This window comes from Tachyglossus aculeatus, chromosome 14 (genome assembly GCF_015852505.1).
Source record: "Tachyglossus aculeatus isolate mTacAcu1 chromosome 14, mTacAcu1.pri, whole genome shotgun sequence".
Classification (NCBI taxonomy): Eukaryota; Metazoa; Chordata; class Mammalia; order Monotremata; family Tachyglossidae; genus Tachyglossus; species Tachyglossus aculeatus.
The window spans coordinates 53,361,703-53,374,626 of NC_052079.1; the positions used below are offsets into that span (position 1 = coordinate 53,361,703).

The window sequence follows — 12,924 nt, forward strand, 5'->3', positions numbered from 1 at the left end:
TCTAGACTGTGAGCCCACTGTTGGGTAGGGACCGCCTCTATGTGTTGCCAACTTGGACTTCCCGATCGCTCAGTCCAGTGCTCTGCACACAGTAAGCGCTCGATAAATACGATTGATTGAATGAAGGGAGGAAACCCCGTTCACAAAACCCGACTTCCCATTCCAGAGTCTGTCAGCTGCAGTCAATCAATCAATCAATCAATCAACTGTCAGCTGCAGCCGCTGGGCTGTCCGGCCCGGACGGTGGACCGGCCCCGGGACTCTGTTTCCCGGCTCCACGGGAAGGCCCGACGCCATTGCAAGAAGTGCTCAATAAACACCACTGACGGGTTGACTGAATGAGGGTTCCCAAAGACAAGATGCCCAATCTAAGCACGGAGTATTTATTCAGCGAGGGACTCGGGGTAGGTGCTGGCTAAAGGAACTAAAAAAGCCGGAAGACTTGGTGCCCCAGCTCCACCACCGGACGCTCCGAAGGCTCAAGAGGTCGGGCAGCCGTGGGATGGAAATCGGCCCGCCCACGAGGATGAGAGGATGGCACTGAATCGTCAGCATCGTCTAGACCGTGAGCCCACTGTTGGGTAGGGACCGTCTCTCTATGTTGCCAACTTGTACTTCCCAAGCGCTCAGCCCAGTGCTCTGCACACAGTAAGCGCTCAATCAATACGATCGACTGATTGATGAGAGAAAGAGAGAGCCAGAGCTGGTGCCCCGGTTGGGAGAGTGGAGACGGTGGGAGGGTCGGGGGGTGGGAAAGTGAGGCGGGGTGGGTAGGAGGGCGAGCCGCCAGTCTGCCAACCGTAAGTGGCCTGACTTTGTGGTGAGGTGGCCGGGTGGCCAAGCGGGCAGGGCGAGACGGGAAAGGAGGGCAGGGAAATGGCACGGGGTGATCCGGTGTATGTGTGTGTGCCTATCTGAGGAGGGCCCGGAGCTCGTAGGGCTTCGGGGCCAGGGTCAGGGCGAAGCGGGCCTGCAGGGAGGGCCGGGGCCCGAGTTCGGGCGGGCGGAAGGCGAAGCGCTGCAGGAGGCAGGTGAAGAAGAGGAAGAGCTCCATGCGGGCCAGCGGCTCCCCCAGGCACACGCGGCGACCTGACGCGGCGAGCGAGCGAGCGGGCCGGGACCCGGGAGAGAGGCGGCCGGTCAGAGCAGTCGCCCGCCGGGGGACTGTCCTGGCCCCCAACCCCCGCTGCCCAGCCCCGGGGAGACCGCACCGTGGCCTTACGGGGCCGGGAACCACCCACTCACCCACCTGCCCTGGCAAACCCGGGTTTGGGTCGAGGCCGGGCCAGTTGCCCCCTCCCCGCAGCCGGGGAGAAAGGGGGGGCTCCCACAACACCCACCCCTGCTCCTGACTCACCACCTCTTCCCTTTTATTTTTTAATGGCATTTATGAAGCGCTTACTATGTGCAAAGCACCGTTCTAAGCGCCGGGGAGGTTACGAGGTGATCAGGTTGTCATCATCATCATCAATCGTATTTATTGAGCGCTTACTATGTGCAGAGCACTGTACTAAGCGCTTGGGAAGTACAAGTTGGCAACATATAGAGACGGTCCCTACCCAACAGTGGGCTCACAGTCTAGAATAATAATAATAATAATAATAATAATAATAATAATAATGGCATTTATTAAGCGCTTACTATGTGCAAAGCACCGTTCTAAGCGCCGGGGAGGTTACAAGGTGATCAGGTTGTCCCATGGGGGGCTCACAGCCTTCATCCCCATTTGACAGATGAGGGAACTGAGGCCCAGAGAATAATAATAATAATGATGACATTTACTAAGCACTTACTACGTGCAAGGCGCTGTTCTAAGCGCCGGGGAGGTTCCAAGGTGATCAGGTTGTCCCACGGGGTGCTCACAGTCTTCATCCCCATTTGACAGATGAGGGAACTGAGGCCCAGAGAATAATAATAATAATGATGATGACATTTACTAAGCGCTTACTATGTGCAAAGCACCATTTTAAGTGCTGGGGAGGTTCCAAGGTGATCAGGTTGTCCCACGGGGGGCTCACAGTCTTCATCCCCATTTGACAGATGAGGGAACTGAGGCCCAGAGAATAATAATAATGATGATGATGACATTTACTAAGCACTTACTATGTGCAAAGCACTGTTCTAAGCGCTGGGGAGGTTACAAGGTGATCAGGTTGTCCCACGGGGAGCTCACAGTCTTCATCCCCATTTGACAGATGAGGGAAGTGAGGCCCAGAGAATAATAATAATGATAATGATGACATTTACTAAGCGCATACTACGTGCAAAGCACTGTTCTAAGCACCGGGGAGGTTACAAGGTGATCAGGTTGTCCCACGGGGGGCTCACAGTCTTCATCCCCATTTGACAGGTGAGGGAACTGAGGCCCAGAGAAGTGAAGTGACTTGGCCAAAGTCACACAGCTGACAAGTGGCGGAGCCGGGATTTGAACCCATGACCTCTGACTCCAAAGCCCGGGCTCTTTCCACTGAGCCGCGCTGCTTCTCTCTGCTCCTTCTCTCCCCCATTCCTGGCTCACTTTAATCGACGTATCACCTGTCCACATGTGTTGTTCTGTTGTCTGTCTCCCCCTTCTAGACTGTGAACCCATTGTTGGGTAGGGATCGTCTCTATATGTTGCTGACTTGTACTTCCCAAGCGCTTAGTACAGCGCTCTGCACACAGTAAGCGCTCAATAAATATGATCGAATGAATGGACTTGTACTTCCTAAGTGCTCAGTCCAGCGCTCTGCACACAGTAAGCACTCAATAAATACGGTCGAATGAATGAATGGACTTGTACTTCCCAAGCGCTTAATACAGTGCACTGCACACAGTAAGTGCTCAATAAATACGATCGAATGAATGAACTTGTACTTCCCAAGCGCTTAGTCCAGTGCTCTGCACACAGTAAGTGCTCAATAAATACGATCAAATGAATGAATGAACTTGTACTTCCCAAGCGCTCAGTCTAGTGCTCTGCACACAGTAAGTGCTCAATAAATACGATCAAAAGAATGAATGAATGGACTTGTACTTCCCAAGCGCTTAGTACAGTGCTCTGCACACAGTAAGCGCTCAATAAATACGATCAAATGAATGAATGGACTTGTACTTCCCAAGCGCTCAGTACAGTGCTCTGCACACAGTAAGCGCTCAATAAATACAATCGAATGAATGGACTTGTACTTCCCAAGCGCTCAGTCCAGCGCTCTGCACACAGTAAGTGCTCAATACATACGATCGAATGAATGGACTTGTACTTCCCAAGCGCTCAGTCCAGCGCTCTGCACACAGTAAGTGCTCAATAAATACGATCAAATGAATGAATGGACTTGTACTTCCCAAGGGCTTAGTCCAGCGCTCTGCACACAGTAAGCGCTCAATAAATAGAATCGAATGAATGAGTGAATGAATTAGGGTACTGGTTAAGCACTTATTAAGGTTAAGATTAAGGTTAAGGTTAAGATTAAGGTTAAGATTAAGGTTAAGTAGTTATGTGCTAAGCACTTGTAGATACGCTTTAATCACGTTGGACACAGTCCCGGTCCCACATGGGGCTCACACTCTTCATCCCCATTTTATAGCTGAGGCCACTGAGGCCCAGAGAAGTGAAGTGATTGCCCAAGGTCTCACAGCAGATAAGTGGCGGAGCTGGGATTAGAACCCAGGTCCTTCTGACTCCCGGGCCTCTGCCACTCGTCTGCCGTGAGGCCTCGGGCGAGTCACTTGACCCCGCTGGGCCTCCATCACCTCATCCGTAAAATGGGGATTGAGACCGTGAGCCCCACGTGGGACAGGGACGGTGTCCAACCCGATTAGCTTGGCTCCACCCCAGCGCTTAATCCATCAATCAATCAGTTGTATTTATTGAGCGCTTCCTGTGTGCAAGAGCACTGTACTAAGCGCTTGGGAAGTCCAAGTTGGCAACGTAGAGAGACGGTCCCTACCCAACGGTGGGCTCACAGTCTAAAAGACTGTGCTTAGTACAGTGCTTGGCGTTTAGCAAATACCGCAGTTCTGATTATTCCCCCGGCCCCCCCTTCTTTCCCCTTCAGTCCCTGTCCCGGCCGCCTCCGCCCGTCCAGGCTCGGACCTTACCTGCAGAGAAAGGCAGGAAGGCCTCTTGCTTCACGAACCGGCCCTCGGGGTCCAGAAAATGCTCCGGATAGAACTGGTGTGGCTTCTCCCAAACCGTGTCGTCCTTCAGCACGGAGGACAGGTTGGCGATCAGAAGGGTCCCCTAAAGCGCGGAGACAAGCTTGGACCACCACTTCGATCGATCAATCCATCAATCGTATTTATTGAGCGCTTACTCAATCCTATTTATTGAGTGCTTACGGTGTGCAGAGCACTGTACTAAGCGCTTGGGGAGTACAAGTCGGCAACACTTCCCGCCCCCAGTTCCCACCCAGGGCAGAAAGTGTGTTATTCCTCCACCTCCATCAATCCATCAATCGTATTTATTGAGCGCTTACTCAATCAATCATATTTATTGAGCGCTTACGGTGTGCAGAGCACTGTACTAAGCGCTTGGGGAGTACAAGTCGGCAACACTTCCTGCCCCCAGTTCCCACCCAGGGCAGAAAGTGTGTTATTCCTCCACCCACTTCCCTCTCCCCTGGGCCTTCACTTCCTCCTCCTCCCCTCACCCTTCAATCAATCAATCAATCAGTCGTATTTATTGAGCGCTTACTGGGTGCAGAGCACTGTACTAAGCGCTTGGGAAGTCCAAGTTGGCAACATAGAGAGACGGTCCCTACCCGACAGTGGGCTCACAGTCTAAAAGACTGTAAAAACTGTCCCTCTCCCCTACAAGCTCTAAGGGGGGCACAGGGCCAGCGGTGAGGAGACTATAAGCTCGTGGGCGAATAATGTGCCTGTTTATTGTTCTATTGCACTCTCCCAAGAGCTTAGTAATAATAATAATAATAATAATAATAATGACATTTGTTAAGCGCTTACTACGTGCAAAGCACTGTTCTAAGCGCCGGCGGGGAGACCAGGTGATCTGGTTGTCCCACGGGGGGCTCGCACTCTTCATGCTTGCCGAAGCAGCGTGGCTCAGTGGAAAGAGCCCGGGCTTTGGAGTCAGAGGTCATGGGTTCAAGTCCCGGCCCCGCCACTTGTCAGCTGGGTGACTCTGGGCAAGGTCACTTCACTTCTGTGGGCCTCAGTGACCTCATCTGGAAAATGGGGATGAAGACTGTGAGCCCCCCGTGGGACAACCTGATCACCTTGTCTCCTCCCCCAGCGCTTAGAACGGTGCTTTGCACATAGTAAGCGCTTAACGGATGTCGTTATTATTATTATTATTATTAATTATTATTATTATTATTGTTACTAAGCTCTTGGGAGAGTGCAATAGAACAATAAACAGACACATTATTCGCCCACAAGTTTACAGTTTCCTCACCGCTGCCCCTGTGCCCCTCTGAGGGTCAGAGCCTGTAGGGGCACAGGGGCCCCTGTAACCTCCCCGGCGCTTAGAACAGTGCTTTGGACATAGTAAACGCTTAATAAATGCTATGATTATCATTATTATCATCCCCATTTTCCAGATGAGGTCACTGAGGCTCAGAGAAGTTAAGTGACTTATCCAAAGTCACACAGCAGACATGTGGCGCAGCCGGGATTCGAACCCATGACCTCGGACTCCCAAGCCTCCGGCTCATTCCACCGAGCCACGCTGCGCTCTGCACACAGTAGACGCTCAGTAAATAGTGCTAGGTGAATGAACGAGGGAGGAAAGGAGAATCAATCAATCAATTGTATTTATTGAGCGCTTACTGTGTGCAGAGCACTGTACTGAGCGCTTGGGAAGTCCAAGTTGGCAACATATAGAGACGGTCCCTACCCACCAGCGGGCTCACAGTCTAGAAGTCTAGAAGAATCGTTCCCTTCCTGGGGACTGCAGCCCTGAGGAGAGCCCCAATCCTGGGGTCGTCATCATCATCATCATCATCAATCGTATTTATTGAGCGCTTACTATGTGCAGAGCACTGTACCAAGCGCTTGGGAAGTACAAATTGGCAACATATAGAGACAGTCCCTACCCAACAGTGGGCTCACAGTCTAAGAGGGGGAGACAGAGAACAAAACCAAACATACTAACATCATTCATTCTTCATTCAATCCTATTTATTGAGCGCTTACTTTGTGCAGAGCGCTGCACTAAGCGCTTGGGAGAGTACAATACTACAATAAACAGACACATTCCCTGCCCACAACGAGCTCACGGGGGCTCTGGATGCCCCTCTGCCCCAAATCCATCATCTCCCTTGGAAGCTGATGGGTCAGGCCGGGCTCCAGCATTCATTCATTCATTCATTCAGTCGTATTTATTGAGCGCTTACTGTGTGCAGAGCACTGTGCTAAGCGCTTGGGAAGTCCAAGTTGGCAACATCTAGAGACGGTCCCTACCCAAAAGCGGGCTCACAGGCTAGAAGGGGGAGACAGAGGACAAAACCAAACATATGAACAAAGTGAAATAGAATCAACCAATCAATCGTATTTATTGAGCGCTCACTGTGTGCAGAGCACTGTACTAAGCGCTTGGGCAGTACAAGTTGGCAACCTATAGAGATGGTCCCTACCCAACAGTGGGCTCACAGTCTACAAGGGGGAGACAGAGAACAAAACCAAACATATTAACAAAATGAAATAAATAGAATAGATCTGTACAAGTAAAATAAATAGAGTAATAAATCTGTACAAACATATATACATCTATACAGGTGCTGTGGGGAAGGGAAGGAGGTAAGATGGGGGGAATGGAGAGGGGGATATGTACGAATAAAATAAATAGAGTCGGCAATACAAGTTGGCAACATATAGAGACAGTCCCTACCCAACAGTGGGCTCACAGTCTAGAAGGGGGAGATAGAGAACAAAACCAAATATATTAACAAAATGAAATAAATAGAATAGATATGTACAAGTAAAATAAATCAACAAATAGAGTAATAAATATGTACAAACATATATACATCTATACAGGTGCTGTGGGGAAGGGAAGGAGTTAAGACGGGGGGGATGGAGAGGGGGATATGTACGGATAAAATAAATAGAGTCGGCAATACAAGTTGGCATCATCTAGAGACAGTCCCTACCCAACAGCGGGCTCACAGTCTAGAAGGGGGAGACAGAGAACAAAACCAAACATATTAACAAAATGAAATAAATAGAATAGATATGTACAAGTAAAATAAATAAATGGAGTAATAAATATGTACAAACATATATACAGGTGTTGTGGGGAAGGGAAGGAGGTAAGGCGGGGGGGATATGTGCGAATAAATAGAGTAATAAATACGTACAAACATATATACAGGTATGTAATACATATGTATATGACTTGTACATATCTATTCTATTTATTTTATTTTGTTAGTATGTTTGGTTTTGTTCTCTGTCTCCCCCTTCTAGACTGTGAGCCCACTGTTGGGTAGGGCCTGTCTCTAGATGTTGCCAACTTGGACTTCCCAAGCGCTTAGTCCGGTGCTCTGCACACAGTAAGTGCTCAATGAATACGATTGATTGATTGATTTTATATATATATATACATATATACACACACACATACATACGTATATATAATCAATCAATCATTAAATATTATATATAATGATTGATTATATATGTGCATATATATACATATATAATCAATCATCATATATTACATATATAATATATAATGATTGATTGATTATATATACATACATATATATACATACGTATATATAATCAATCAATTAATCATTACATATTATATATAATTTATATTATATATATAATATATAATGATTGATTGATTGATTATATACGCACATACATATATATACATACGTATATATAATCAATCAATTAATCATTACATATTATATATAATTTATATTATATATATAATAGATAATGATTGATTGATTGATTATATATGTGCATACATATATATATATATGCATACGTATATATAATCAATCAATCATTACATATTATATATAATATATAATGATTGATTGATTGATTATATATATGCATATATACATATATAATCAATCAACCATTATATTTTATATATATAATATATAATGATTGATTGATTATATATATGTATGCATATATACATATATAATATAATATAATGTGTATACATTATAATATATAATGATTGATTGACAGATATATCAATTCTATCAATATAATGATTGATTGATTGATTGCTATATAGCCGGGTGGGAGGCGGCCACCCTACCTTGGGGATGAAGAAGCCTTGGACCTGCGTGTCCCGGAGGGTCATGTGGGGCAGGCCGATGGGAAGGACGTCCCCGAAGCGTTGGGTCTCGTGGATGACCGCGTTGGTGAAGGGCATGTTGGCTTGGTCGTCCATGGTGGGCCTCCTGTGTCTGCCGATCACCCGGTCTATCTCCTCGTGGACTCGGCCTGCTCGGAAGGTCAGGACACGGGGGCTGGAGGGAGCCTCCTCGGTCAGTCGTTTCCCTTCCGTCGTATGGACTGAGCGCTTACCGTGTGCAGAGCACTGGACTAAGCGCTTGGGAAGGCCCAGTTGGCCACGTATAATAATAATAATAATAATAATAATGATGGTATTTGTTAAGCACTTTCTACGTGCAAAGCACTGTTCTAAGCGCTGGGGGGGATACAAGGTGATCAGGTTGTCCCACGGGGGGCTCACAGTCTTCATCCCCATTTTCCAGATGAGGGAACTGAGGCCCAGAGAAGTGAAGTGACTTGCCCAAAGTCACACAGCTGACAATTGGCGGAGCCGGGATTTGAACCCATGACCTCTGACTCCAAAGCCCGGGCTCTTTCCACTGAGCCACGCTGCTTCTCTAGAAGCGGTCCTCCACGCTGAGATGCGGCACGGCGGAGCGCGGGAGGCCGGCCGCCTCAGCCAAAGTCAGGGGGAGAGGGCACACACAATTATCATAATAACGATAGCATTGATTAAGCGCTCACTATGTGCAAAGCACTGTTCTAAGCGCTGGGGAGGTTACAAGTCGGGGGGAGAGGGCCCACAGAATAACAATAATAATAATTATAATGATGGCATTTACTAAGCGCTTACTATGTGCAAAGCACTGTTCTAAGCGCTGGGGAGGTTACAAGTCGGGGGTAGAGGGCACACAGAATAATAATAATAATGATAGCATTTATTAAACACTATGTGCAAAGCACTGTTCTAAGCGCTGGGGAGGTTACAAGTCAGGGGGAGAGGGCCCACAGAATAATAATAGTAATGATAGCATTTATTAAACACTATGTGCAAAGCACTGTTCTAAGCGCTGGGGAGGTTACAAGTCAGGGGGAGGGGGCCCACAGAATAATAATAGTAATGATAGCATTTATTAAACACTTACTATGCAAAGCACTGTTCTAAGTGCTAGGGAGGTTACAAGTCGGGGGGAGAGGGCACACAGAATAATAATAATAATAATAATAATGGCATTTATTAAGCGCTTCCTATGTGCAAAGCACTGTTCTTAGCGCTGGGGAGGTTACAAGTCAGGGGGAGAGGGCACACAGAATAATAATAATGATAGCATTTATTAAGTGTTTACTACGTGCAAAGCACTGTTCTAAGTGCTGAGGAGGTTACAAGTCGGGGAGAGGGCACACAGAATAATAATAATAATAATAATAATGGCATTTATTAAGTGCTTACTATGTGCAAAGCACTGTTCTAAGCGCTGGGGAGGTTACAAGTCGGGGGGGGAGAGGGCACACAGAATAATAATCATAATGATAGCATTTATTAAGTGCTTACTATGTGCAAAGCACTGTTCTAAGTGCTGGGGAGGTTACAAGTCAGGGGGAGAGGGCCCACAGAATAATAATAATGATAGCATTTATTAAGTGCTGACTATGTGCAAAGCACTGTTCTAAGCGCTGGGGAGGTTACAAGGTGATCAGGTTGTCCCACGGTGGGGCTCACAGTCTTAATCCCCATTTTCCAGATGAGGGAACTGAGGCCCAGAGAAAGGAAGTGACTTGCCCACAGTCACACAGCTGGCTATTGGCAGAGGCGGGATTTGAACCCACGACCTGCGACTCCAAAGCCCGGGCTCTTTCCACTGGGCCACGCTGCTTCTCTAATCGACCCCCTCCCCATGGAGCCGTGCAGCCGGAAAATCCGGCAGTTGCCGGGACGGTTGGGATGGATTCGTGGACGAGTGGTCTGTGCTGGGTCACTGGGGGACGGTCAGGGATGGAAAGAGGAGAGTCAGGGGTGTGGGGTAAGAATTATAATAAGAATGATCGTATTTGGTAAGCGCTTACTATGTGCCAAGCACTGTTCTAAGCGCTGGGGGGATATAAGGTGATCAGGTTGTCCCATGTGGGGCTCACAGTCTTAATCCCCATTTTACAGATGAGGTAACTGAGGTTCAGAGAATAATAATAATAATAATGATGATGATGATGGTACTTGTTAAGCGCTCACTATGTGCCAAGCACCGTTCTAAGCGCTGGGGGGGATATAAGGCGATCCCCATTTTACAGATGAGGTCACTGAGGCTCGGAGAATAACAATCATGATGGTGGTATTTGCTAAGCACTTACTCTGTGCCAAGCACCGTTCTAAGCACTGGGGGGATACAAGGCGATCAGGTTGTCCCACGGGGGGCTCACAGTCTCAATCCCCATTTTACAGGTGAGGTAACTGAGGCTCAGAGAATAATAATAATAATGATGGTGATGATGGTATTTGTTAAGCTCTTACTATGTGCAAAGCACAGTTCTAAGCGCTGGGGAGTTTACAAGGTGATCAGGTTGTCCCACGGGGGGCTCACAGTCTCAATCCCCATTTTACAGATGAGGTAACTGAGGCTCAGAGAATAATAATAATGATGGTGATGATGGTATTTGTTAAGCGCTTACTAAGTGCACAGCACAGTTCTAAGCGCTGGGGGGTTACAAGGCGATCAGTTTGTCCCACATAGGGCTCACAGTCTTAATCCCCATTTTACAGATGAGGTAATTGAGGCTCAGAGAATAATAATAATAATGATGATGATGGCATTTGTTAAGTGCATACTATGTGCCAAGCACTGTTCTAAGCACTGGGGGGATACAAGGCGATCAGTTTGTCCCGCGTGGGGCTCACAGTCTTAATCCCCATTTTACAGATGAGGTAATTGAGGCTCAGAGAATAATAATAATAATAATAATAATAATAATAAGCGCTTAGTACAGTGCTCTGCACATAGTAAGCGCTCAATAAATACGATTGATGATGATGATGATGATGATAATAATAATAATAATAATAATAATAATGGCATTTGTTAAGTGCTTACTATGTGCCAAGCACTGTTCTAAGCACTGGGGGGATACAAGGCGATCAGTTTGTCCCACGTGGGGCTCACAGTCTTAATCCCCATTGTCCAGATGAGGGAACTGAGGCCCAGAGAAGTGAAGTGACCGGCCCAAAGTCACCCAGCTGACAATTGGCGGAGCCGGGATTTGAACCCATGACCTCGGACTCCAAAGCCCGGGCTCTTTCCACTGAGCTTGGTCGCTGGGGGAGAGGGGAGGGTCAGGGGTGTTGGGCGGTCCATCTCGGCCCCGAGGGCGGGTGTCCAGTAGAGCAGCCTGTCAATCAATGGTATCGATTGAGCCTGTACCCTGTGCAGAGCAGTGTACTAAGCACTTGGGAGAGTCCAAGACAACAGAGTTAGTGGACATGTTCCCCGCCCACAAGGAAGCAGCGTGGCTCAGTGGAAAGAGCCCGGGCTTTGAAGTCAGAGGTCATGGGTTCAAATCCCGGCTCCGCCAATTGTTGCTGTGTGACTTTGGGCAAGTCACTTCTCTGGGCCTCAGTTCCCTCATCTGTCAAATGGGGATGAAGACTGTGAGCCCCCCCCCGTGGGACAACCTGATCACCTTGTGACCTCCCCAGCGCTTAGAACAGTGCTTTGCACATAGTAAGTGCTTAATAAATACCATTTAAAAAAAAAAAAGGAGCTTACAGTCTAGGGGTTTCAGTCCTTAGTTCCTCTAGGCCCTCGGTCAGAGACCAAGCCCTGGACCAGATGGACAATTGGTTTCATAATAAATAATAATGATGATGGCATTTGTTAAGCGCTTACTATGTGCCAAGCACTGTTCTAAGCGTTGGGGGGGATACAAGGTGGTCAGGCTGTCCCACGTGGGGCTCACAGTCATTCATTCATTCATTCAGTCGTATTGATTGAGCGCTTACTGTGTGCGGAGCACTGGACTAAGCGCTTGGGAAGTCCAAGTTGGCAACATAGAGAGACGGTCCCTACCCGACAGCGGGCTCACAGTCGTCTTCATCCCCATGTTCCAGATAATAATAATAATAATAATAATAATGTTGGTATTTGTTAAGCACTTACTATGTGCAAAGCACTGTTCTAAGCGCTGGGGTAGATACAAGGTAATCAGGTTGTCCCGCGTGGGGCTCACAGTCTTCATCCCCATTTTACAGATGAGGGAACTGGGGAACAGAGCAGTGAAGTGACTTGCCCAAAGTCACACAGCTGACAAGTGGCGGAGCCGGGATTTGAACCCACGACCTCTGACTCCAAAGCCCGGGCTCTTTTCCGCTGCTTCTCTGTGACCTCTGATGAGTGACTTGCCCAGGGTCACACAGCAGACAAGCAGGATTAGAACCCGCGCGGTTTGGCCCAAGAGCGGTCCTGCGGCCTTGCCAGCGCCACGGGAGGGTCCAACAGCCCGCGAGCCCCTCTCCGGAAAACTTTCCACGCTTCCACGGGAAAAGGTGAGGGGGGGCAACAAGCCGGGAGCAGGTATGTGCTGAAGAAGCAGTGGCTCAGTGGAAAGATCACGGGCTTTGGAGTCAGAGGTCATGGGTTCAAATCCCCGCTCTGCCACATGTCTGCTGTGTGACCTTGGGTGAGTCACTTAACTTCTCTGAGCCTCAGTTCCCTCATCTGTAAA

At 48.0% G+C, this 12,924-nt stretch overlaps 1 protein-coding gene across 1 annotated transcript in view; it reads right to left on the reverse strand.

Moving 5' to 3' along the window:
* Positions 1-362: 362 nt before the first annotated feature.
* The window catches only part of LOC119936823 (cytochrome P450 2D14), a 28,468-nt gene continuing 15,906 nt past the window's right edge, over positions 363-12,924 (reverse strand). The window contains exons 7-9 of the mRNA XM_038756353.1: positions 8,234-8,421; positions 4,081-4,222; positions 363-1,089 (exon numbers count right to left, since the gene is read on the reverse strand). Coding sequence (XP_038612281.1) covers positions 911-1,089; positions 4,081-4,222; positions 8,234-8,421 — 509 coding nt within the window. The 3' untranslated portion in view covers positions 363-910. The remainder of the gene's footprint in view (positions 1,090-4,080; positions 4,223-8,233; positions 8,422-12,924) is intronic.